The sequence below is a fragment of the Gossypium hirsutum genome, chromosome D11 (assembly GCF_007990345.1).
Source record: "Gossypium hirsutum isolate 1008001.06 chromosome D11, Gossypium_hirsutum_v2.1, whole genome shotgun sequence".
Lineage (NCBI taxonomy): Eukaryota > Viridiplantae > Streptophyta > Magnoliopsida > Malvales > Malvaceae > Gossypium > Gossypium hirsutum.
Genome location: NC_053447.1, coordinates 3,490,944 through 3,516,842, shown reverse-complemented (window position 1 = coordinate 3,516,842; position 25,899 = coordinate 3,490,944). Strand labels below are relative to the sequence as shown.

The window sequence follows — 25,899 nt, the reverse complement described above, 5'->3', positions numbered from 1 at the left end:
TCTTTCGGTTAATAAGTAATCACGGCAGATTCAAGAAAAGTTTGCAATTTTTTTTTTCAAAATTGGATTTGATGTATTTTGGATTTTATCTTATACGGTTACTATGGTTTATCTTGTACTAATTATATTTTTGTATAATTTATTTTGTACAGTTTCGATTGAACCAATTGGTGTACACCATTCTGGTAAATTCCAATCGCACTAGCTGTGCATGAATAATATTAAAAATATGAAACTTTTTAACTGTTTACTATTAGACTAAAGACTTAATTGGAATATATTAATTAATGATAGAGTTATTACAGCGGAAAGCCGAGTTTAATTATTTTTTGGGTCATGCTTTCACATTTAAAATATAAAAATTAAAATATACTAAAAAAATTCACTTACCTTCTTCGATTTCTTTTATTGAAAAAAATTCTCTCACTCTTCAATTTCTTTTTTCTTATTAATTTTGAATATATTAAAGAGTATTTTATATACATATATTAAATATTTTTAAAAAATATTGATAAATTCAAAATAATACTCCAAAATAAATGATATCAATACCATCTCTAATAATAAAAAATGATGTATTTAAGATGTGATAGTAACTGCCTTGTTCTCCTCTCATTTCATTTTTACTACACTCAAATATATATATATGTATGTATGTATATTTATCATCTTAATTCAAGATTTCAAGAATTTAATACTAACATGATTGAAATTGAAGAAAGCCTTTTCTATGGCTTCCATGAAAAAAAAATCAAAAGTGAGAAAATATGGCCGAGAAATGAAAAAACACTAACACTGCCACCAATCAAGCAATATAATTCGTACAGGCTAAATTGTAGAATTTGATTCATCTGGAATATATTCCTGTAACTATGTAATCTATGATTTGTTTTTCGGATTTTAGTTTCAATCTCTGTCATTCTTAGTTGGCAGTAGTGTTGCAGCAGCGGCAAAGTCGAAATTTCAGATCTGTCTACCGGTTGTAATGATTAACTAATCCAGCTCCTGCATTTCATTTCCTCCGCAGGTCCTACGGCTTTAAATGTTTCCATCAACAGAACCAAAACTGTTGTCTCAACCTTACGAGCTCTTTTTCAACTTCCCACATACCCTTTCTCTCATCAGGTAACTCTGAAGTGCAACAATAAATCAATCTCAGGATCGTACGTAAAAATCTTATAGTCGGTGTTGAAGTAGCGGTGAAGCCTTCCTGATCAGTTCGCTGAAAAACGAGGTCTGCGATTTTATCTTCCGATTGTAATAAGTCGCAAATCAGGCTCCTCCAGGTCATTTCTATTGGGTTTAGTATGGTAAATGTTTCCATCAACAGGATACCAAAACAGTATACATCAGTTTTTTCGGAAACATTTCCAGTTGATTCATACTCTGCATGGAAGATAGTAATAATAGGAATTATAAAAACTTTATCCATACTTGAAAACATTATACAGAAATAAACCCAAGAATTTAGATCACCTGGTGCTATATAACCAGGAGTTTCTGCCATTGTAGTGGTTATTGTTGCAGCACTTCCTTTGTCTAAGACTTTGGAAAAGCTGAAGCCACTTATGCGAGCAACCTGCCACACCCCACTCCAAACCAAAAATGAAAATTGAGTACATATCAACATCATATATTCATAAGATGAATCACATAAGCATGCAATGCAATAGACAGTTTAAGTTACCATATCCTCATCTAGCAAGACATTGGTGGGGTTTAAATTGCAGTGAATGACACGCATAGAATGAAGGTAAGACAAAGCAGATGCCACGTTTATCATTATTTCGAGCCTTTGGTGAAAGTTGAAGATATTCATGCCAGGGTGTAGATAGTTTTGGAGAGACCCGTACGGCATGTATTCTACCACCAAGGCTTTGAAATCAATGTCAACGCAACATTTCAGGAGTTTAACAACATTCCGATGACGAATACATGACAATGCTTGACAGTGAGCTTCAAAACCTTCTAACCCTCTTTTCTGTAGATCAAAAATCTTTATTGCAACAACGCACTTGTCTTCCAGAGTTCCTTTGTACACCAAGCTAGATTTCCCCGAGTCAAGCAGGTTTCTTTCACTAAATCCATCTGTTGCTAACATAAGCTCTCGAAACAAAATCCTAGGAGGCAATGCCATTTGGGTTACTTCACATTCTTCTATCAATTTGGCATCTCTTAAAAAGCGGGATTTTATCCTACAGAGCTTGCACTGAACTTCTATCATAGTCTTCCTCTCAGAAAACGACTCTACAGTACAAAACCAAGCAACATTCATGATTGATTTTATGCATCTTGTTTTAGCTGCTATGTCTTCCTGATCATTTTTCAGCAAAGTGACATCAGTGATTCTGTCCACTGCATTAGGTAATGACTCAAATATCCAGCTCCTCAAATTCATTTCTCCATTAAATGTATTATCTGTAGGCTTCTTTCCGGTGAATGTTTCCATCAGTAGAATACCGAAGCTGTAGACATCTGTTTTTTCAGATACAATTCCTCTCGATCCATACTCTACAGTTTAGTACATTGCGTCAATAACAATTGGCTTTCAAAATACAAACCACAGAGAAATCACACACATGAATCAAATTTCAGATATAACATTAGTACCTGGTGCCATGTACCCAATAGTGGCCATGGTCCCTGTTTGCACTGCAGCATCTCTGCCATCTAGGAGTTTGGCAATGCTGAAATCACTTACACGAGCAACCATGTCTTCATCCAGCAGGATATTGCTAGGTTTCAAATCACAGTGAATGATATGTTCTGAATGAAGGTAGCTCATAGCTGATGCAACTTCTATCATTATATCAAGTCTTTGCAAGAGATTCAAAAAATAATTGTGAGTGTAAAGCCACTTATCCAGGGTTCCATTGGGCATGTATTCCAGCACCAAGGCTCTGAAATTATTATCACTGCAGCTGTTCATTAGTTTGACAAGATTAGGATGACCAACTTTAGTCAGTAATTCAGATTCAACCTGAAAACTCCTCATTCCTCTCTCTAGAGTCAAATCGAAAACCTTTATGGCAACGTTCTTCTCCTCTTTCATTGTTCCCTTGTAAACAAAACCAAAACTTCCAGTGCCAAGAAGGTTGCTTTCACTAAATCCATCTGTCGCTAGCACAATTTCTTGGTACAAAATTGTTCTGTTTGTTGTTAAGAGGGGATCTTCTTCCTTTTCCAGGCAGTGTTTTATGACCCTGTATACTGGTGATAGGAAACAAATTGATGCAGTAACCGGCAGCAGAATCATTGTAAGAAGCAAAATAGTCTTCGGCAATCTTTTACCAGTCGATTTAGTCCTGCAATGCCGAACTTGCAATCTTGCTGCACCGCAAAGTGCATTGTTCATCAAATATGATTGGGCTCTGAAGTTAGCAAAGGATCCCGCACCGGGTATCTCCCCTTCGAGTTGATTAAAAGACACATTAAAATATATAAGGTAATGGAGTTTTTCCAAGGATTTTGGAATTACGCCGGACAAGTTGTTACGAGAGAGATCCAAGAATTCCAAGGCCACAGCCAAACCAAGGAATTCTGGAATGGGACCATGCAATCTATTTACTGCAAAAGAGAGGTAAACTAGATTTTTCAGTTTCTCAATACTGACTGGGATGTGGCCTGATAACTGATTATTTGACAAATCAATTTCCACCAAAGCTTTCAGATCTCCAATTCCTGATGGGAGAGACCCCTGTAAAGAATTTGATGACAGGTTTATGGCCAGTATATCCACAAGGCTCCACAAGCTGGACGGTATCGTGGAAGTCAATCTATTAGAGCTTATGCTGAGGTTCCTCAGAGCGGTGAGATTACTTAGGCATTCTGGTATGGATCCAGAGAGCTCATTGCCACCTAAAAACAATTCAAACATCCTTCCCAACAGACAAAGATCATAAGGAATGAATCCTTGTAATCTATTACCTTGAAGTTGCAAACTTTGCAGGTTTTCCAGATGTCCAATTGTATCTGGAATAACACCTGTCAATGCATTGTTTCCTAGCTTTAAGGAAATCAAGCTGCTTAAGCTGCCAATTTCAGCGGGAATGCTGCCCTTAAGTTTGCAATTAGTTAACTCAAGATATTCAAGAGAAGTGGAGAGATTTCCAATAGACATAGGGAGCATGGTATCCAGAGGATTGTCTGATAACACTATCTTTCTCAAATTCCTGTTATCTGTTAATGAATTTATAAAGCTTGATTCTGGAGTGTAGGATTCACTGCTTAACTGGTTGTGTCCTAAATCAAGTTTTTGGAGATTTTTCATACTGCCAATTGTCATAGGAATAGGGCCAGTAAATGAGTTATCAGCCAAGTCCAACAAAGTGAGCTTAGATGCATTAGCGATGGAGCTAGGAATGGTTCCCTGAAGTTTATTTCCCCGAAGTTGAAGCTCAAGAAGATTTGGAAGGAAGAGGCCAATCTCTGATGGCATTGCACCTGCCATAAATAAAACGTACATGCCCAAGTCAGAGTCACAAGATTTGCTTTCCCTGAATTCTGCACTTTCTACTAACATTGTTACTTGAGCTTTCATTAGGAAGTTAACCATTAATTAACGGGGCTATTTCTAGAAAAAAGCCTTAACTTTTACAAAGGGGGCTGAATGAAATACACAAGCACTATAACTTTATCATAGTCAACATGATGCAACCTTCCTAAAACAGGTAATAGCTGATTCTATCTCCCAAAAAGAAGCCAGGTTTTGTTCATCCCCTACACAACAAAAGGTCACATACGAACTTACCCTGCTTGTTTCTACCTGTACTTTTACAAGATATGCGAAATGCATGAGATATTAAGCCTTGCAACTAGTAATGCAAATGAGTTTCTATCAGTGGAAGATTTCCTAAGTCATTTATGCCACATCCATGGAAGAGGATGCATACCTGATACAACATACATATGTATACCCAGAATCGGGCGTGAGTTTCAAATATGGGTATGCATCTCACAAGGTCATTTCTTCATTTTTATTTTTCAATTGTGTCCATGTATTTAGAAGGCCATATCCTCGGACAAATTCCCGAAAGTGTGTTGGACATGCTTCAAAAAATTTGAAGAGTCCATGCAACATAGCAATAAATTCCTTTAAGTTTAAGCTAAATTACTTGAGCCCCCCACTCTGGCCATCAATTTTCCCCTTAGTCCTTTTTGGCATCAAGATATATTTGATCAACCGGTATAAGAAAAGACGTTGCAATTACTTCAACCCATTTTGTTTTGCGACCCAGGCAAACAATCAGGTTTATAAACCTAGCTTAGCTAAGTACTATGATATACCTTCCAAGTTGTTTTTGCTGAAGTTTATTGTCTTGAGTGATGAACAGTTACCAATACTGCTTGGAATGCGGCCTACATTAAAACAATTACAAAGAAACATCTTGGTAAAGTAAATACTGAAAACGGAAATTATGAACTGTGTCTATATATTGTCAAGATAAATCATCTAATGAAACACTACCATTAAACTGAAAAATGGTATAGAGAAGTACGAAGAAAAGTTCATTATTAGGTATGATTTTGATCCATTCATTTCATGTGGTCATGACTCCATATCAATATCATCAATTTTATAATATGAGTTAGATAATGTATCATTTTGATGACTTGTACTACAAGAAGGGTTAATCAAAAAAGAAGAACCAAATTTTTAAAATATTTTTTACCATCAATCTTAGAAGCTAAAGATGACAAAGTTCAAATGAAACTTACTTTCAAGATATAGAATTAAACTTTATGATCAGTTAAAAACCTGCTACTAGTAAAAATTGCAATTAATTAGTCAGTTTTACAGCTAATAGAAAAAGTCCTAGTAGATGAATTCGTGAAGTTCAAAGCTTATTGACTTTCCGAATCAAGACAAAAAAAAAAACATGTTTCAAAGATTGGTAGTTATACTAAAAATGGTCTGATTCAAATAGGCAATCAGGCATACCTTCAAAGTTGTTAGTGCTAAGATCCAAGTCCTTGAGCATGGTCAAGTTCCCAAGATTTATAGATATATTTCCTGTGAAACTGTTAGAAGACAAAGATAGTACTTTTAGCTGTCGGCAGTTGAACAGACTGCTTGGGATCTGTCCATAAAGTTGATTCCGAGAGAGATAAAGCTCCTTTAATTCTGGAAGACGGTTCGCCATGTCTGCTGGAAGATTACCAGCTAGCATATTGTGGCTAAGATCAATTATTTGCAGTGAAGACAAATTAAAAATGGTAGAAGCAATGGAACCTGAGAGCTTATTGTAGCTCAAATCGATCTTCTTCAATGAAGTTATGCTGCCTAAAGCTGATGGAGTTGTACCTACAAAATAGTTTTCCATGTTTAGAACCATGAACCATGTTCGTAGGCAGGCTCCTTACAGTTCAAGGAATTGAGTCCACTCTTTTCAAGGTACAAAACTAACTGGTTCCGAAAAGAACCATAAAGTGTGTAATAGGTTACCAACTGGAGGGAGGGTGCCATCTAGACCCATGGACGAAAGGCTCAAGGCTACGACCCTCTGGGGTTGGCCACCACAAATGACACCAATCCAATTACAAACTGAAGTAGCTGTTGTCCAGTTGTTTGCCAAGACATTTTGCGGTTCAGGACTGATATAGGCTTTCAAGGCAAGAAGAGCAGATGACTCATCAGAATTTAATGAATAAACATGTGCTATAAACAACATCAAGAAGTGGGCTGATACCAGCCTTGGAAAGGAATAGATTTCCATGACTGACACCGGAACAGATTGATAAACGAACTATTATATAAATAAAGAGCTCAAATATATGAAAACCTATATAAATTTTAGAGCTATTAAAAGGAAAATAAATTATGACTAAAAACCAAGGCGGCTGCGACCAGAAAAACGTCGAGTCAACATATAATACGTAATATTCTTTCATTTATGTGACCGTAAATGACTGGAAATTTCGGCACCACTTTCACGGTAAATAACAAAAATTAAATTACCCTATATTTATATGGGAGTGGGGGAGGGAGAAGGAAATAAAATCATATTGTTTGAATAGAGATTTTAATTTAAAGAGATAATATGTAGTCTCTCTTTTGAGATTGTTTAAAAATATTTAGTTGGTTTTTACTTAATTCATATCATTAGTTTGTATTGATATGATATTAATAGTTAATCTAATAATAATACGTGACGAACATAAATTAAAAAATATAAATTAATTTTAAAAAATATAATTTTTGGATAAGTTTATATACCGGCTAAGTATCTTTTTAACAAATTCAGTTGCTTTTAGACAAGTTCAAGGGGTAAACTATATGTTAACTCTTAAAAATTTTATGCAATTAAGAAATTAAACAATATGTGTAACAAAATAAAAATTTAAAAAGTTTAAGTTCCAATTAAATACTTTTTAACAAATTTAAGGGAGTAAACCGCGTATTAACCCTAATTTAAACAATGAAATTAAGAATTCTTTATTTTCTCCAATTTTTTGTTTGGGAAAACTAGAAAAAAGAAAATAAAAAAATTTAAGATAAAATATTTTTTATCAATTTTATATTTTATAAATAGTTTTATGAAAATGTTAAAATTATATAAAAAAAGTCATTTTATAATTTCTTTTGCCAAAAGAAAGGATATTATTACTAAAAATAAGAAGTCATTACTGGAAAAATTCATTATAACTAATCATTTCTTTTCATTTTCACTGTTTATTCAAAAAAATAATATAATACGTATTGATTTGCTTTCTTTTAGCTTTTCTCTATTTTCTTTTCTTTACTGCTGTATTCCATATCATCACTACATATGAACAAAATAATCAAAGCATTTCTTTTTCCACGGAATCAAATAGGGAGGATATTGCAAAATTGACTCCAGCGCATGGACCCAAAAAGGAGACTTCTTCAGTGTTGATTTGCTTTCTTTTAACTTTTCTCTATTTTCTTTTCTTTATGCTGTATTCCATATCATCACTACATATGAACAAAATAATCAAAGCATTTCTTTTTCCACGGAATCAAATAGGGAGGATATTGCAAAATTGACTCCTGCGCATGGACCCAAAAAGGAGACTTCTTCAGTGTTGATTTGCTTTCTTTTAACTTTTCTCTATTTTCTTTTCTTTACTGCTGTATTCCATATCATCACTACATATGAACAAAATAATCAAAGCATTTCTTTTTCCACGGAATCAAATAAGGAGGATATTGCAAAATTGACTCCTGCTTTTGGACCCAAAAAGGAGACTTCTTCGGTGTTTACCGACTTCGATCTTCAAGAAATGTTCTCAGTTTAAGGCAATTATTGCATACTGAAGTTCATTGTAACCCTCTTCCAAAAGAATAAAATCGTTCCAGCCACCTGTGGCCGGTTAGCATGGCGGAAGCTGCACTTTCCTTTGTTGTAGAAAGACTACCTGACATACTGGAAGAAATTGATTTTCACACGGATGTTAGAAAACATGTGGAGCGTCTACAAGAGGAATTGGTTCGGATGAGATGTTTCTTAAAGGATGCAGAAGCAAAGCAAGATGATGACGAGAGAGTGCGCAACTGGGTGTCCGATATCAGAAATGTTGCTTATGACGCTGAGGATCTCATCGACACGTTCCTCCTCAGAATGGAGTCCCTCAAGAAAAACAACTTCTTCAAAAGGTCTGCTTCCGTTTTCAAAGAATGGAAACATCGCTCCAACATCGCTAATGAGCTTCTTCAGATCCAAGGAAGAATCGTTAATATATCTGCTAGTCGTGAAACCTACGGCATCAGAAACATTGGGGAAGGGATCAGTACTGCGAGGGAGAGGCTTCGGAAGCTGAGAAGATCATCTCCTCGCGGTGAAGAGAAGGATATTGTTGGCCTGGACGAAGACATAGATAAGCTTGTGAAACAACTTGTCAAGACCGATGACCAATGGCATGCGATTTCAATAGTCGGAATGGGGGGCATCGGCAAGACAACTCTGGCAAAAAAGGTTTACAATCATGGTGATATCCAGGCTCGTTTTCCTTCTCGAGCATGGGTTTATGTTTCCCAGGAATTCAATCGTAAAGACCTACTTGAGGCAAGTATAAAGCAAGTGGGATCACCAAGAAGGAAATTGGAAAGTTTCGGAGAAGAAGAACTCGAAGGTACTCTCTTTGAACACCTAAGAAGGAAGCGATATTTGGTAGTCTTGGATGACGTATGGAGCACCGAAGCATGGAATTCGATTGCAAAGGCTTTTCCTGACAGAAGTAATGGAAGCAGAGTGATGCTAACAACACGCAACAAGGGTATTGCTTTGAAAGCAGATGCTCAAAGTATTCCCTATCATTTGAATTTTCTTAGTGAAGAAGATGGCTGGATGTTGTTCTGCAAGAAAGCTTTCATTCATAACAACGACTCATACGGTTCACCGCAGTTGGAGGAAACAGGGAAAGAGATTGTAGCAAAATGTGCTGGATTACCACTTGCCCTCATTGTGGTGGGAGGATTGCTTTCAACGAAAAAAAATCTGGGGGAATGGAAAAGGGTTCTTTCCAACATGCACTCACTCTTCGCACGAGATGCAGATGGAGTGTCAGCCATACTAGCTTTGAGTTATAATGATTTGCCATATTACCTCAAATCTTGCTTCCTACATCTTGGCCAATTCCCAGAGGACCGCTTGATTCCCTCCCACAAACTATTTAGGCTGTGGATTGCAGAGGGTTTGATTCCGCAGCAAGGGAAAAGGATGGAGGACGTAGCAGAGGATTACTTGAATGAGTTAATCGAGAGAAACATGGTTCAAGTAGCCAAATGGAGTGTCAACGACAGAGTTAAACAATGCCGTCTTCATGATCTACTACGAGATCTATCCCTCTCAAAGGCCAAAGCTGAGACCTTTCATGAGATTCAAGGGTATCAAAATATCCAGCCTTCAGCAAAATCTCGTCGTCATGCCATTTACTCAACCTTTCAGTGGCCTCAATGCAAGTATTCGAATCCCCAACTCCGGTCACTCCTATTCTTTAGAGTTGATCATAACCAAAGCCAGGTTAATTATTACATAAATGATCCTTATAAAATGGAAGTCAGTGATCTGGACTATATTGGCAAAAGCTTCAAATTGCTCAGAATCCTAGAGTTGGAGGGCATACCATGTAGTAAGGTTTCAAGTATAATTGGGGTGCTAATTCATTTGAAGTACTTAGGGTTGAAGGAGACCAACTTGCAGGAGCTTTCGCCATCCATAAGTTCTTTGCGAAATCTGCAGACACTTGATGTTGCAGCAAATCTTCATCTGAAAATTATTCCCAATGTAATATGGAAGCTAATTAAGTTACGACATCTTTATATGTGCGGCCATAAATACGGAGGGCCACTGCGAGTCGACACACTTCTGCATCTCCAGGTTCTATCAGAAATAAATGTAGAAAAATGGATGCAAAACAACCCTGCAAAGTTAACCAGCCTGCGAAAATTGGGAATCAGAGGAAACTTCAGCTTTAAAGCTACTGAAATATTCAATTCCATTTTGGCACTTGTACAACTTCAATCCCTGTACCTGCGTGCTGAAGATGCTGATTTTCCACCACTCACTCAACTTTCTGCTCTTCAAAATCTCATCAAGTTGCATATCAGAGGAACGGTAAGAAAGTTACCTAGCTCACATGAATTCCCACCAAATCTGTCTCAGTTGACATTAGAACATACTCATCTCAAGCAAGACTCGGTGAGGTAATTGAGAATCTGCCGAGATTACTGATTTTGAGACTAAAAGCACATTCCTATGATGGACAAAAAATGACAATATCAATCAACGGCTTTCCCCAACTTGAGTTCTTAGAGTTTCACTCGCTAGAATCCTTGGAAGAGTTAAATCTTGAAGAAGGCGCAGTGCTAAGGCTTAGGAGTTTTAGGATCATCAATTGTGTAAACTTGAAGATGCTTCCCGAAGGAATGAAATCACTTGGTGCTCTCCGTGAGTTGGATATTGAAGAGATGCCAAAAGCATTTGTTGATAGGGTTCGAGGTGAAGATTTTTACAAAGTTCAGCATGTGCCTTCTATCTTATTTGTTTAATGGGCACTTTCTAGTGGCAAATTTATGGATTTATTTTTCAAGGTATGGGTTCTCTGCATCAATCTGATCAAACTAATTCCGACTGTGCAATTTCATGCTCACAAACTTCATTCAACCCTATCACATTATCGACTCGGAATTGTCAATATTATCAAACTAATTCCGACCCACTTAATCTTGCATAAATTCTAAAGGTCTTGCATATAAATTTCATGCTCACAAACACGAATTCAGTTTTAACAAATTTCATGCTCACAAACACGAATTCAGTTTTACCATTATCATTATCGACTCGAAATTGTGTTTAGCAGGAATCGCAGCAGTCACTGATGAAACCAATGGACTTGTGCAAGCCAAATCAGAAGAAATGGCAGTGAAACAGGTTCTTTTCTTGTTAAAAGCTAGAAATGACTGAACCAGATTTTAGAATCTAGTAATTCTGAAGTTCTTCGATGCCTATCCTCTGTTCCAGGTGCTATTATTTGTTCTTTTGATGGCGGGTCTCGTTTTTAAGAGATTCTCATTTATCCTTTGTTGTCAGAGATGTTGTAATGACTAACTGAGATTACCCTGTTGATTGGGTTATTCATCATAATGTCTACTCGAGGGGACTACTCTATAATCATTTGCTAAGCAGTAAATCGAAACTTCTTTTATTGCATTTGAATATAAGAGATTAAATAACTTATACAATAGCTAATAAATTTGAACAAGCACTGTATGTTCAAATTTCACTTACTTAAAGCTCAATTCAAATTTCAAATCGACCAATAAATAAATAGGTCTAATGTGTTTTAATTTTAAAATATTTCTTTTTTTGAATATTGAATTATCAAAATCCCGGTTACGTTACCAAAAACAGAATAATTACAGGGGACATTACTTGCATAATGGTCATCACTCATCATCAGAAAGGAAATGTTCTTCTCATCCATAGCTTTAATATTAAAGCTATGTAGGAAGGTGTCCTAAGATTTCTTTTCCAAATTCATCATTTGATGATTATCAAGACATTGCAAGCCTACTAGATTCTTTTCAAGATTGAAATAAAAAAAATACACTGAAAAATACTCAATTGAAATCTTTAAAATCATAGTTAAGCAGATTCAGAAGCAATGGTTTGAACATCACTCGATAATGAATATCTCAGATCAAGTGTTGGATTATATGTAATATTATTGCTTCATCATCATCAACTACCAAAAATCCACACCAAACAATATATTTCACTAAAAATAAGAAACCAAAAAAATTGAAAAAACACTAATGATTTATTAAAAAAAAGTGAAAAAAAAGAGATTGCTCAGTGGTGGCGAAAAAGTTATAGGTTCGATTCTGCCAGCTAATTTCTTCAACAATATCGGAAGAGGGAGCTGTTAATCCTCATTGCAACCTCCAACATTCACGTTTTCAAAAAAAATAATGAAATAAATTTTAAAAGGAGAAAGAGAGGAATAGATCGCTCAGTTCAGCGGGGTGGTCGACACGCAAAGTTCTCAGATGAGAAGCCTGCATTCCGGTCTGTTGAGCTTGAATTTCATGAGGTCATCACTGCGATCTTATATACGATTAACTCTCCGATGGAAAAAAATATAAAACTAATACAAAACAATCGAAAATTTTTAAAAAAATTCAAAGGAGATACATGAATTTAAAAAAAAAAAAAGAAAAATCAAAGTGAGAAGCAGATAACAGGATGAGAGCAGCGCAACTGCGACGAAGAAAAATACTATGGTGGCTATGTATTTATAGGAATAAAAATTAGGGTTTTAGTAGAAGAATGAGAATAACCTAAACCTAAAACCAGTGAGATCGATGAAGCCCGTGGGAATCATGTGGGTCCTTGTTCCGGCCTGGATCCACGCTTTTACTTATTTGGGCTTAATGAAAAAATCTACGCTCTATGTTTCTTTGAACAATATTATTTATGCTGAAGGTCGCATTTATTTAAATATCCATTATAAATAGGATTCCTTTTAAATCAATAATTGAAATAAAAAGAGGAAAAAAAATGTTAATTCACAGTTGATAGATTTGCAATAAAGAAATAAAAATATAAAATTAATTAATTTAACATATTCGTGCCATCATCTCAATTTCTTAATATTTGATGTGGCTTAATGAAGTGATTATAAATTTTTATATTTAGCTTTTAATCACTGTTGTTGATTTAAAAAATATTTAACAGAATCCTCCTATAATAAGATATAATAAAATCTGAAGAAAAGATTTATAATTTTTAGATACAGTACAATTGCATACTTAAAATACGAAATGAAAAAAATTATAGCATGATTGGAGATTTAGACAAAGCAATAAAAGTACAATAATATGCTAAACTTATATAACACAAATAAGTATAAAAATTTAATTATGATACAGTAATTTTGGTTAAAATATGTTGTTATTCTTTGTATTTTGATAAAATTTAAAATTTAATCTCTATATATACTTGAAAAGTTAAAATTAAATCTTTTTATTTTCAGTCTTATCATTAACATTGTTAATACTTTCTATCAAAATTAAGGGGTTGCAGTGACCCTAACCCTCTAAGTATTGTAAAAAAAAATCTTAGGTGTTTTTGAGTTTTAAATTTTTTTTTATTTTGATATTATAATTAGTGTCTAAGAAGAGATATATTTGTGTTTGGCCCCCAAAGTTTTTCAAAATTCTTTTTTTTTAATTTTATTTCTTTTATAGAATTTATAATTTTTTATGATAACTTTAGTAATATTTTTAGTTTAATTAGGTAAATTGATATAAATTATAAAGTAGTATCTAAATATTAATTTGGTAAAAATAAAGTTTAATAACTGCCATGTTTAAGGATAAGTAGTATCTAAATAATAATTAGGTAAAAAATAAACTTCAATAATTATAATATCTAATATAAATTGAGCATTTAGCTTATTTTGTTTTTCGTAAATTTTGGTGATCAAGATTATACCGAATATGTCAACTTGGCATATTGATTAGATTGTCATCATCTGACATTGCATGTGATTGACAAAAACTAAATATGTTAAGTTGACTAATTTTGAAAAAATTACGAACAGCAATAATGATTGAGATTGAAAAAGAAGGGGATTGAATTTTTTACTTGTACAGGGACTAAATCTTAAATTTTGGAGAAGTACATGGACTAATAGCAATTTTAATCAGTAATATTTCAAGCTCAAGTTGGCGTTTCCATTCTTTGGATGATGTCCATTACAAGTTCTTTGAACACCTTTATTAGTCGTTTCAGCAACTTAGTTATAAGTGGTGTGAGTGCAGGAAACACCGTCGTAGATGAAGGTGAAGATGCTTAAACTACTTGGTGTGCAATGGTAGTCGTTGCAGTGTTGTATGTGAAAAGCAACGCACAAATATGAAGCTCCAACTGCAGTGGAAATCTGTTTGTAAGGGTTTCGATCATGAAAAGCGATACCGAAAAACCTAATGAGTATTGCTAGATGCAGAATAGTATTGCCTAGCTCGTCCTTGAGATTTAAGATGTCGTCTTTCTCCATCTCTAGAATCCATTCAACCATAACTTTAATGGCCTCAAACTGGCTGTTCTTAATGGCTAGGTGCAAACCAGTTTCTCTTTTAACTGTCACACCTTCAATACACTCTGCCACTACTCGAAAGCATTTCGCTGATTACATTAACCCTCCCTTTCATAGCTGCAAAATGGAGGGGAGTCTTCTTCTCTCTTCCTTCTAGGCAACATAATATCGTAGTTGATTTGAAAATTTTATACAAAACCAATTATTTTATCTCAGAGGTTAGTTGGAAATAAATATTTTTTTAATCCATTTGAAATTGAACTTTCCATTCGAATTTCAAGCCAACCATGTAAACCTTGTACGTAGAATTAAAGAAAAATGATACTTATCCTGCAATCCACATTAAGAAGTAGCTACCATCTAAAAAACCTGATGTTCAAATTTCAATATTTGCAACTCCTTTCCTTATTATTAGATTACGGCTTCTTTTGTCTAAAAACGATGGTTGTCATGAGAGACCCTAGCCTAGGGAAAAAGATACATCCCTGTATTTCAGTTATTTACTAATTAAGATAAGTGCGAGGCATTGAATCCCCTTCTGTAATAATCTACTAATATATTTAGCGACAAAGTGGGTAGAAATTGCAAACAATGGATGATTGACTGAAATATCAGGGGTTATATAATACGCAACAAAAACCTGCTTATAGCCATGGTATGGATTCAAGGCTGTATTTTTCATGGCATCAAGAATCCAATAGGAAGCTTTCAGACTAGATGAAGGGTTGAGTTTGCTACTTCTGCTAGCCAGGCCGTGACAGATATTCGACCGGTAAGGAATGGAGCCATGGTCTCTGGTTCAGTCTCATATTCTAGATAGTGCACAATTCCTTCCATGCATGCACAAAATAAGGCCAGGTGTGACGGTTGGAGCTTCAAGTCAGGATCCATATTTACATGAAAACAAACGATTCAGTTAATGGAAACGCTACGAAAGTTCAAGATCAATGGCCTTCGTGAAAAGTTGTGCATGTGCAGTTTCAGCTGCTGAGTACACGTAGGTCTGTTGTTTGCTCTTATTATTCATCGATGTTACAGATGGATGAAGCATATACTTTTTAAATTCTAATGAGTGCAGGACACAAACTTCTTTTACTTTCAAGCTTCAAAATAGGGAGATTATTTTAGAATGAAGATAGTCCGCTCTTTTGGGAGAAATCTCAGAAGAGTCATCCTCTGAGCTGTTAATCCGAACCGTTAACAATGAAAAGTATTGTCCCGTTGTTGGGGTTTTGTCCTGGCCATCCGCAGAGAGCCGTGAACGGTTTATGAAAGAGGATGCTTCAATTCATGGAGATCAATACTTGCAAGATTTAAGATAGGTGTTATTATAGGGCGTATATATCTATATAAGGCCTAATTTTGAGGTTTGAGCCATGGCACACTAGATAACTCCTTAATTATTCACATGTCCAATACTAACACGTATCCCAAGTCTTGTATGTATTGATCTCCATAAATTGTGGCACCCCCTTCATGAACAGTACATAGCTCTCCGCAAAGGGTGGGGACAAAACCTTGACAATGGAACAATACCTTCCATTGTTAACGGTTCGGATCGACTACCCAGAAGTCGACACTTCAAAAACTTCTCCCATAGGAGTTGGTTCCCCTGTCAACACAACTCAAGTGTTGGATTTAGAATAGTAACAATTCGTTTGATCCATTCTGGTGGCTATGCCTCCATGATGTGATTTTGTATCCATAGCATTCACGTTTTTATTGACTTTATTTCTTAGGGTCAGATGCTTTTTCTAGTGTGACTTAACTTTTAGTTAAACATTCATGTATTTTTTTTTTAATATGTATTTCTTTGAACTTATATTTTAATGTATGAGAATCATTGTAATTCTTTTCCTTTGATTATAATGATTTACATATTAATTTCTCTTCAAACTAAAATTAAAATATCAGCAAGAATGCATTGAGAGCATGGAACTAGTTAAAGTCTAGTATTAGCCCATGCATATCTGGCCATTGGCACGGGATAGCTAGTTCATGTGATGCTAATCCAATGTCCAAAGAGAAAACATGCTATAATATGCACCCTTAAGAGGTTTTATACAGTAAAAAACCTTAGATCTTACCTTGAAATTCCCAAGCCCAAGTAAAAAACTATTGTGGACTGAAGTGATCAAATTGAAGTATATGGCCGACAACCTAATCTTATGTACCAAAAAAAAAACAAAGTGGATAAAAACTTTATGTACCAAAAAAATCCGAGGCAGTGAAAAATCTTCAAAGGGAAGTCATTTTCATATTCTTTCTAATCTTATATTCCCCTTCTTTGTACCACCTCACGAATCTATTTTATGTCATACTGATGCAAAAAATGGATATTGTAATATTTGCTTGAACAAGCAAAAAGTAGATTCATGTAATGGAACAGCAAATTGAGGCAGAAAGTGATGCAGGCTTTATCCACAATTCCACATTCCTTAACGGACAACTTTATTCCCAATGTTGTTTATACCACCAAGCAATGAAATTCATAAATCAAGCGTTGTGGCCCTTTGCCTTTCCTTAAAGGATAAGTAGGTAAGGACCGTAAGGTAGTGTTTAAGATACTTTGTCTTTACTTGCTTGGAATCACACACATGCACTAGTATGATATTATCTTTAAAATACTACCTTAGAATTCTTTTTTGTACATTAGAATATATTTTACATGTGGGTTTTCTTTCCCAGTATCACAATTGAAAAGAAAAGATAAAAAAGGAACTAGCACATGTTTTAGGTTATTGAACAAAATAGCATGTTTTGCCTTATTGTGCTTCCACCGTGGCGCTACACAATCCGTCGGTTCGTCAAATCTTTCTTTTTTTTTTATCATTTTTAAAACCTTAACAGTTGGATCCAATGATAAAAAATTAACACCTTTGATTATTTTTATTTTTTCCTTTTCAATTAAATAGGAAACTTAATAATTGCTTTAGGTATTTTAGTTAGTAAAATGCTTTTAGTTAGAAGCCATTTTTTGGGGGATTTCTGGATAAGTATTATCCTTAAGAAAAACATGTTTTTCAATTTATTTTATTGTGGAGAAATTTTTTCATAACATTTTCTATCATATTATTTATCGTTCCTTTTTTATTATTCAATAACATTCTAATAATTCTTTTTATGTCATAATTTTGATAATTTTTTTATCGCTAAACCTTGAATCTTAAATTTTGAATTCTAAATCCTGACCCCAACTCTCGAATCTCGAACCCTAAACTCTAACCTGAACCCTTAACTTGAGCTCGAACCTTGAACCCAACCTCGAACCTCGATCTCCAAACTCTAAACCCGAACACTAAACTCTAAACATTTCGAATTTAAGTTTGAGTTCGAGGTTTGGGATTGAGGTTTGAGATTTATAATTCAAAGTTTAGGGTTTAAGACTCAAACTTCGAGGTAAAAAATTATCAAAATTATGTGTCAATAATATAAAAATAATTACTAAAATATCATTAAATAATTAAAAATGAACCATAAATAATACCGTAAAAAGGTTCATAAAATAAAAATTCTTTTATTTTATTTTCAGTAAAGTGTGTGTAGATAGAAGAGTTTTTCAAATACCCAGTGAATCTTGAGTGTAGTATTATTTGGTCTTTTTCTAATATTTTAATTTATAATTCATATCTATAGTGGTAGTGATTGCTTATAAATTACAAAGGAGTATTTTTCACATTCACTATTAACAATAAAAAGGTTTTGCATATTTGAGAAGAGCTTAATTTTCGCAATATAATTCGGTGCTTTTCATTTTCACAATCAAAATTCGTAGTTGCTAGAATGTAATTTACATTAGTTTTTAGACTTCTTTTTTATTATACAAGTGTTACTCACATTAGTCCTTGAGGCTAACTTCGGTTACTTTTTTAAATTTTTAGTGACGGAAACTAATATATCATTGTGACATGTATTATTTATTTATCTATATATTTATAAACATATAAAGAATGTTTTCATTTTTTGAAATAATTTAATCTTGAATTTTTGTTTTTGTATTACAAATCTTTGATTTTCTTCTTCCAGATTCTCCCATCTCTCTCAAACATTTCATCAGTACCAATTTTTGGAGCTTGTTATTTTATTCTGAACTCTGCTTTAGATTTCTTTTTTCCTCTGTGGGTTGTTCAAATTCAAATATTGAAGAATACTACCAAAAAATAATAATAATAATCAAGAAAACTCAAATAGACTTCCCCTACCCACAATAAATAAAAGTACCCATTTTATGATAGTAAAGAATTGTCTCTACACTAATTGATATTAATTTAGTTTTTTTTTTTTTACTTACACCTTTTGTATTTGGAAAAAGCAATATAAGAAATAGTTTGAGTTGAAGCCATGAGATGGGGATGGAAAAGACGTAGATTTTCATGAATAAAATATAAAAAGAAAAAAAAGAAAATTCATGGAAACCGAACTTTGTATAAAGAAAATGAAAACCCAGAAAAGTCGGATTTAAAAAAGAAATTTATATATTATTTTCTGAGATTCTGTTTAATATATGTAGAAGGCGATTTCCTAGGATTTTTCTCTCACAGTTTAATATATTTTTCTTTATTTTCTTTAGGTTTTCTATTAAGCATTTATTATGTACTTTTCTATTTGAAGATTCTTCACATATTTTCAGACAAAAAAAATTGAATGTTGATTTACGAACATTTGGAGATGAAATTGTTGTTGGTAAGTGTTTGAAACCATGTGCTCAAAATCAATCTCCATTTGGTGAAGAGATGAGTGAGCAGTTAGGTAAGGGAATTGATTCTAGACTTCTAGATGGTGATAAAGAGAAAAGTCAAAAGATCAAGAAGAGCTAAAAGACTATGGTAATAATTTTTTTTTGAATTTTTAGTTATAATTTTTATTTCTATATTTTTTGTTGTTTAGATATTTTATTTTATTAAATTAATTTTTATATAAATTCTTTATTTATACAGGGTTGATTGATTTTGTCACAAATAAAAAAAAAGTTGATGACATTAGTTGTAGGGCTGGTCTATATAACAGTTGTTAAGTTTAGAGTTAATTATGATCCAAAAAGAGTTTAAGGTCTAATTTGAGAAAAATTATTAAGTTCAGGGATGGAATGTATATATTAAGCCTTAAATTTATGATTTTTCCTAACGCAACACTAAAATTTGACGCAATTCTGAATTGGGAAATCTAAAACCCCATGGGCAGTATCAGTGTCACTTTGGTCAATTTCAGAAAGGACCGTAAATTCCGTGGCACTCCATGTAAATTTTCCCTAAAAAGAGGGTATATGAATATTCATCGCCCACCTCGCCTACATCTCTGTTTACATATTGACCCCTCCTCTTAACACGATCTCCAATCTCTCTCTCTCTGTTCGCCGTCTCTATCTTGCCTCGTCTTTTTTTTTCTTTAAATTATTTATTTATTTTCCTCTAAAATAACACTGAGATATAATAAACGGAGCCTGAATAAAATCTTTCAATCCATATTTTTGATAGATCAATAAGGCTTCGGTTTTCCTCAGCTGATCCAGGTAAAAATATCAGTACCGATAATTCTTCATGTTTTTAGTATTAGATCTATTCCGTTTGCATTGCTGTAATCTGAATTTTTTCATGCAATGATTTTATTTATGTTGTTTTTCGTTGCTTTTGTTTGAGAAATTAACAGATCAAGTTTTTAGATCGGTTCTGTTATTAATATTTTGACGTTTTCGTGATGCATGTAGCGTTTTATAAGATTAAACGATGAATTGTCGGTCGTTTCGAAGATGCTATTAGTCCGATGTTACAGATCTGGATTTGTTTGAATTCTATTATTTAGAATTGCAAATGTTTTTTGTATGTTCATAGAAATACTGATGTAGAAAGTGGACTGTTTGCTAATTTTTATGTAGATCTTAGCCGTTGGCGATGTCGGCTTCAACTGCTAGTGGCACGGGATGGTACAAAGGGAGAGTCAAAGCAGTTCCATCGGGGGATAGCTTGGTGATAATGGCCTTGACCAGTAACAGGCCTGGACCTCCACCTGAGAAAACCATTACCTTGGCTTCTCTCATTGCTCCTAGACTGGTAAAGCTCATTTGAATGCAATTTTGCTTTTGGATTAGTTTGCTATTAAATTTGATGGTTTGCATGTTTGTTTTACTTTTTCTTGCCGATTAATTTAGTTTTTGTTTGGATAATGATTTTGTTGGATGAGAATCGCTTTATGTGTTTTGATTGTATAATTTCCAAGGTCTAAGATAAACATTTTTGTTGCATGTCTTTTGAGTAAAACTTCCAGCTGATGCTTATTTTCTTGCTCTTCCTTTTTCCTCTAATTAATAGGCCCGAAGAGGAGGTGTTGATGAGCCATTTGCCTGGGACAGCAGAGAGTATTTGAGGAAGCTCTGCATTGGAAAGGTGCTGTTTCTTTTGAATTATTCTGGTTATTGTTTTTACTTGTTATAGGTGACACTTGGTTGTTTAGAACATTTGTGTATCTAAATTAATTTATTCTGTGTTCAGGAAGTCACTTTTAGAGTCGAATATGCAGTACCAAGCATAGGCCGAGAATTTGGGTCTGTCTACCTTGGTGGTGACAAAAATGTTGCAATGTTGGTTGTCTCTGAAGGCTGGGCTAAGGTAATTTGCTTTTCAGTTTGTAAAAACACTGGGAAAGGTTTATTTTTTTTGGTACTCAGTTTAACTGAGCTGGGCCTCTACAGGTTAGGGAGCAAGGACAGCAGAAAGGGGAAGCAAGTCCTTTTCTTGCTGAATTGCTACGTCTTGAAGAACAGGCCAAACAACAAGGTGTGGGTCGATGGAGCAAGGTAATCTTTTTCCCCTTTGTAGCAGTCCATTATATATTTGACTCACTGATTTAGCAAAGAGTAGTTTTTAACGATCATGATCTTTGTAATTGTGGTTGTAGGTACCTGGTGCTGCTGAGGCTTCTATACGTAATTTACCTCCTTCTGCCATTGGTGACCCAAGTAACTTGGATGCCATGGGTCTTCTGGCTGCAAATAAGGGCAGTCCAATGCAAGGTATTGTTGAGCAGGTTCGCGATGGTAGTACTGTTCGAGTCTATTTGCTTCCAGATTTTCAGTTTGTGCAGGTCTTTGTTGCTGGTATCCAGGTACAAGTTCTAATTCATGACTTTTAGTCTCTACTTTTTGGGGTACATCATATGAGTTTGCTTTTTGAATATCCTTTTCCTGTTTATTTAGGCCCCTTCAATGGGTAGAAGGGCTGCTGCCGAAACTGTTGTTGAAACAGATTTGACTTCTGATGAACAAAATGGAGATGCTTCAGCTGAGCCACGGGCTGCCTTAACATCAGCACAGAGGCTTGCTGCATCATCGACAGCTTCTTCTGAAGTTTCTCCTGATCCGTTTGGACCAGAAGCAAAATATTTTACAGAAGTTCGCTGTTTGAATAGAGAGGTGAGGGAATGAATACTTTTAAGTTGACATGTATAATTCATGTATGCATTCTTTTTGTATAATAGCCTAAATTCAGGGTTGATGTTGTAGGTTCGTATTGTCCTCGAAGGTGTAGACAAATTCAGCAATTTGATTGGGTCGGTTTATTATCCTGAAGGTGATACGGCAAAAGACCTCGCTTTGGAGCTTGTGGAAAATGTATGTTCTTGGCCCCAACATTGGTTTAATCAATGATATAACATTGGACTATTACTGAATTATAATTTATAGAATTCATGTTTTTTATTTAACATAAGTTATTTTTTCTTCTTTTGCTTGTAAATTTTATTATACCCTCGTCTGTTTATAGCTAAACTGTTTCTTGGTTTATCCAAGTCATTTCATCCTGATATTTTTACGAAACAAAACATGCATACTTCCTTTCCATGAATTTGTGTTGATATATTCTGAATTCTCTCTCTCCCCTCATCTCTCATCGTAACCATTTCTTCTCAAATAAAGGGTCTAGCAAAATATGTTGAATGGAGTGCTAATATGATGGAGGATGATACCAAGCGGCGGTTGAAGTCTGCAGAGCTTCAAGCCAAGAAGGCTCGGCTGAGGATGTGGGCAAACTATGTACCGCCAGCTACAAATTCCAAGGCAATTCGTGATCAAAACTTCACAGGAAAGGTAATAGAATTAATCTTTTCATGTTATTGTATTAGCAGGTTCTTGATTTTGTAATTATTTATGGAAGTATATTTTTTTCTCAGGTTGTGGAGGTTGTTAGTGGGGACTGTATTGTTGTGGCTGATGATTCTATCCCTTATGGCAGTCCTCTTGCTGAGCGCCGAGTCAATCTTTCAAGCATTAGATGTCCAAAAATGGGCAATCCTCGAAGAGATGAAAAGCCAACTGCCTATGCCCGTGAAGCAAGGGAATTTTTAAGAACACGCCTTGTAGGAAAACAGGTTTGAACACCTGCTCATTTATATCTTTTTCTGGTAGTGTTGAACATATATTTATAATTTGTCAACTTGCTTTTATTAGGTGAGTGTACAAATGGAATATTCCAGGAAAGTCCCCATGGCAGATGGAGCTCCTGCTGCATCTGCAGATTCAAGGGTAATGGATTTTGGCTCAGTCTTCCTCCTGTCTCCCATCAAGGGTGACGGTGATGAGGTTTCTGCAGCAAACGCATCTGCAGCTGGCAGCCAGCAGCCTGGCCTGAATGTGGCCGAGTTGGTTGTTGGACGTGGCTTTGGCACTGTGATAAGACATAGAGATTTTGAGGAAAGATCAAACTATTATGATGCCCTTCTGGCTGCTGAATCCCGTGCTATTTCTGGGAAGAAGGGAATTCATTCTGCGAAGGATCCTCCAGTCATGCACATTCAAGACCTTACAATGGTTGGTGATCTCCTTTTATTTTGATTATTTTCTTGCTGTTATATTTCTATTTCTTATCTGAATTCCAATTTCCATTTCTTGTCTACTACTAGGCATCAGCCAAGAAAGCTAGGGATTTCCTGCCATTCCTGAATCGTGGCAGGATTCCAGCTATTGTGGAATATGTCCTAAGTGGTCATCGTTTCAAGTTGTTGATCCCAAAGGAAACTTGTAGCATTGCCTTTTCATTTTCTGGTGTCAGATGTCCTGGTCGCGAGGAGCCCTACTCAGATGAAGCCATAGCTCTGATGAGACGAAAGATCATGCAGAGAGATGTGGTGGTATGGGTCTCTCTCTGTGAACTGCTTGTCTGCCATTTTTGTATTTGTTTTTGTTTTTAATTAGTTTATGTTTTTCTACACAGGTTGAAGTGGAAACTGTCGATAGAACTGGAACATTTTTGGGATCTTTGTGGGAGTCAAAAACCAATGTGGCTGTGACGCTTCTTGAGGCTGGCCTGGCTAAGCTACAAACTTCATTTGGTAGTGATAGGATTCCTGATGCTCATCTTCTTGAACAGGCTGAGCTATCTGCCAAGAGGAAGAAGCTGAAAGTAAGAAGCAGTTAATATCTTTCTTTTGCCAATTTTCTTTTGCTAATGCTAATTAAACTTTCTGGCTTTATTTATCTTTACGCTTTTATGTGTAGATTTGGGAGAGTTATGTTGAAGGAGAGGAAGTTTCCAATGGACCTGCCACTGTTGAAAACAAGCAAAAAGAACTGCTACAGGTGCTCTAAGAACCCAACTAAATGGTGCTTTCCTACTGTCAAGAAACCGGTTAATTTACTTTTCTTGTTATTTTCAGGTGGTGGTTACAGAAATATTGGGTGGCGGAAAATTTTATGTCCAGACAGTGGGAGATCAGAGAGTATCAGCTATCCAAAAACAGCTTGCATCTTTAACTATCCAAGAAGCTCCTGTGATTGGTGCCTTTAACCCTAAGAAGGGTGACATCGTCCTTGCTCAGTTTAGTATGGATAATTCCTGGAATCGTGCAATGGTTTGTTCTAACTTCTTTGTGTCCTGTGTTTTATTCTTTTCAATTCGTATTTGTATGGCTTATATTTTACATATTTGTGGGGATGGCCTTTTCCTTTCTTGCTTGCCTGTTATGCAATCTTTGTATGCCATTCTGACATGTTCTTGTGTTCCACTTTTACCTTGTGAAGATTGTCAATGCACCTCGAGGAGGAGTTCAATCTCCTAATGACAACTTTGAAGTGTTTTATATTGATTACGGGAATCAAGAGGAGGTTCCATACAGTCAATTACGACCTCTTGATCCTTCATTATCAGCGTCTCCTGGGCTTGCTCAGCTATGTAGTCTTGCATTCCTTAAAGTTCCGAGCCTGGATGATGAATTCGGTACCGAAGCTGCTCAGTTTTTGAGTGAGCAGACAATGGGAAGCTCACTGCAGTTTAATGCTATGATAGAGGAAAGGGATGTTTCTGGCGGGAAAGTCAAGGGAAAAGGAACTGGCACCGTTCTCATTGTAACTCTCGTTGCTGAGAAGTCAGACCTTAGCATTAATGCTGCAATGCTCCAGGTTTGAATGAATTATACTTTACTATTTTACCAAAAAAAAAAAGAAGATAGAGACAAAGACGATCATCTACCATGCTTATCTCGTTTCTTGACTGGTTGATAACTATTTCAGGAGGGACTAGCTAGGTTGGAGAAAAGGAAGAGATGGGAATCCAAGGATAGAAAATCGGTGATTGACAATTTAGAGAACTTTCAGAAAGAGGCAAAAACTGGTAGGCGTGGAATTTGGCAATATGGAGATGTGGATTCGGATGATGATGAGGATCTCCCTACACTTGCAGCAGCTGCTGCTAAGAAGACTGGGGCTGGTCGCCGATAGATATATTAATATTAATCACTTGAAGGTAAACCCCGCCTTCACTTTGGGAGTTATGATTACCCCAAATGAGTACTTTTAGTAGTTTTATAGGTAGTTAAAAGAGCACCTAGAAGAGATTCTCAGCCTAAACTTGCTTAAATTTTGACTGCTTTTCTTTTTTCTTTTTTCTTTTTCTTTATTTAATCTTTTATTTTTGGTAGCGCGGCTGACATTTGTTTTGAACATGTTTAAATAAGGTTGAACTGTAGCACTTCTCTTTTGTTTCCATGCGAGGACGTTATAGACATTTTCTTTTCCCCGTTGGAAAGAGTTTATGGATGTTTTCTTGTTATCTTCTATACTTGTTATAAAACCAAAAACCATAACCTCTGAGTGATTGAGTGAGTTGGTGTTAGTGGAAAAATTAATATATTTTTTCTTTTAAATCATTATAATTAGTGGGTTTTTTTTCTTTAATAATACGATTTATAAACTAGATTTTTATCACTCCACTTATCATTATTGTTAATAATATTTTTAGAAAATATTTTTTACGTATTCGTTTAGCTTCAAAAATAAAGTATTTGTTTGGAAAAAAAAAGTCGTAAAATTATGTTTACAAGCTAAGATAAACATCAACTATTTCATTTTGTAAC

General features: G+C 35.0%; 2 protein-coding genes, 4 non-coding genes and 1 pseudogene across 8 annotated transcripts; 2 read left to right on the top strand and 5 right to left on the bottom strand.

Annotated features, from left to right (window-relative positions):
* Positions 1-779: 779 nt before the first annotated feature.
* LOC107912056 (receptor kinase-like protein Xa21) lies at positions 780-6,802 on the bottom strand. 3 transcript variants are annotated; one of them, XM_016840097.2, is made up of 7 exons: positions 6,446-6,796; positions 5,942-6,304; positions 5,287-5,358; positions 2,611-4,443; positions 1,688-2,511; positions 1,477-1,579; positions 780-1,386 (listed from the first exon to the last, which is right to left on the bottom strand). In XM_016840097.2, the coding sequence occupies exons 1-7, from the start codon at positions 6,714-6,716 to the stop codon at positions 1,052-1,054; spliced, it is 3,801 nt and encodes a 1,266-aa protein (XP_016695586.1). In that variant the 5' UTR covers positions 6,717-6,796; the 3' UTR covers positions 780-1,051. The 3 variants fall into 3 exon arrangements, with proteins under 3 accessions (XP_016695586.1, XP_040961483.1, XP_016695587.1); XM_041105549.1 differs by lacking the exon at positions 6,446-6,796 and having other exon boundaries at positions 5,942-6,021; positions 6,233-6,304; XM_016840098.2 differs by having other exon boundaries at positions 1,185-1,386; positions 1,477-1,592; positions 6,446-6,802.
* A 1,119-nt stretch (positions 6,803-7,921) lies between these two features.
* LOC107912057 (putative disease resistance protein At1g50180) lies at positions 7,922-11,672 on the top strand (annotated as a pseudogene).
* A 239-nt stretch (positions 11,673-11,911) lies between these two features.
* Positions 11,912-12,014, bottom strand: LOC121224008 (small nucleolar RNA snoR31/Z110/Z27). The gene has a single exon (XR_005921471.1). It is a non-coding gene; the product is annotated as a small nucleolar RNA snoR31/Z110/Z27 (small nucleolar RNA).
* A 97-nt stretch (positions 12,015-12,111) lies between these two features.
* On the bottom strand, positions 12,112-12,207 carry LOC121224018 (small nucleolar RNA snoR31). The gene has a single exon (XR_005921481.1). It is a non-coding gene; the product is annotated as a small nucleolar RNA snoR31 (small nucleolar RNA).
* A 103-nt stretch (positions 12,208-12,310) lies between these two features.
* LOC121224023 (small nucleolar RNA R30/Z108) lies at positions 12,311-12,408 on the bottom strand. Its single transcript, XR_005921486.1, has one exon. It is a non-coding gene; the product is annotated as a small nucleolar RNA R30/Z108 (small nucleolar RNA).
* A 60-nt stretch (positions 12,409-12,468) lies between these two features.
* LOC121224011 (small nucleolar RNA Z107/R87) lies at positions 12,469-12,570 on the bottom strand. The gene has a single exon (XR_005921474.1). It is a non-coding gene; the product is annotated as a small nucleolar RNA Z107/R87 (small nucleolar RNA).
* A 7,193-nt stretch (positions 12,571-19,763) lies between these two features.
* LOC107912058 (ribonuclease TUDOR 1) lies at positions 19,764-25,529 on the top strand. Its single transcript, XM_016840099.2, has 17 exons — positions 19,764-20,071; positions 20,435-20,609; positions 20,868-20,942; positions 21,048-21,164; positions 21,248-21,352; positions 21,454-21,660; positions 21,752-21,967; positions 22,058-22,165; positions 22,469-22,639; positions 22,723-22,920; positions 23,000-23,359; positions 23,452-23,679; positions 23,763-23,951; positions 24,047-24,127; positions 24,205-24,399; positions 24,569-24,946; positions 25,058-25,529. The coding sequence occupies exons 2-17, from the start codon at positions 20,451-20,453 to the stop codon at positions 25,262-25,264; spliced, it is 2,994 nt and encodes a 997-aa protein (XP_016695588.1). The 5' UTR covers positions 19,764-20,071; positions 20,435-20,450; the 3' UTR covers positions 25,265-25,529.
* The last annotated feature ends 370 nt before the right edge of the window (positions 25,530-25,899 follow it).

What these genes read in the sequence shown, in the direction of transcription:
- LOC107912056 (XM_016840097.2), bottom strand. Translation starts at nt 6,716, where the DNA reads ATGGAAATCTATTCCTTTCCAAGGCTGGTATCAGCCCACTTCTTGATG. An exon ending in TGGCACCCTCCCTCCAGTTG is followed by an intron (nt 6,305 to 6,445) that starts GTAACCTATTAC and finishes ACTATTTTGTAG; the next exon opens with GTACAACTCCATCAGCTTTA. An exon ending in CAGCAAAAACAACTTGGAAG is followed by an intron (nt 4,444 to 5,286) that starts GTATATCATAGT and finishes TATTTATGGCAG; the next exon opens with GTGCAATGCCATCAGAGATT.
- LOC107912058 (XM_016840099.2), top strand. Translation starts at nt 20,451, where the DNA reads ATGTCGGCTTCAACTGCTAGTGGCACGGGATGGTACAAAGGGAGAGTC. An exon ending in ACATTCAAGACCTTACAATG is followed by an intron (nt 23,360 to 23,451) that starts GTTGGTGATCTC and finishes GTCTACTACTAG; the next exon opens with GCATCAGCCAAGAAAGCTAG. An exon ending in AGCAAAAAGAACTGCTACAG is followed by an intron (nt 24,128 to 24,204) that starts GTGCTCTAAGAA and finishes TGTTATTTTCAG; the next exon opens with GTGGTGGTTACAGAAATATT.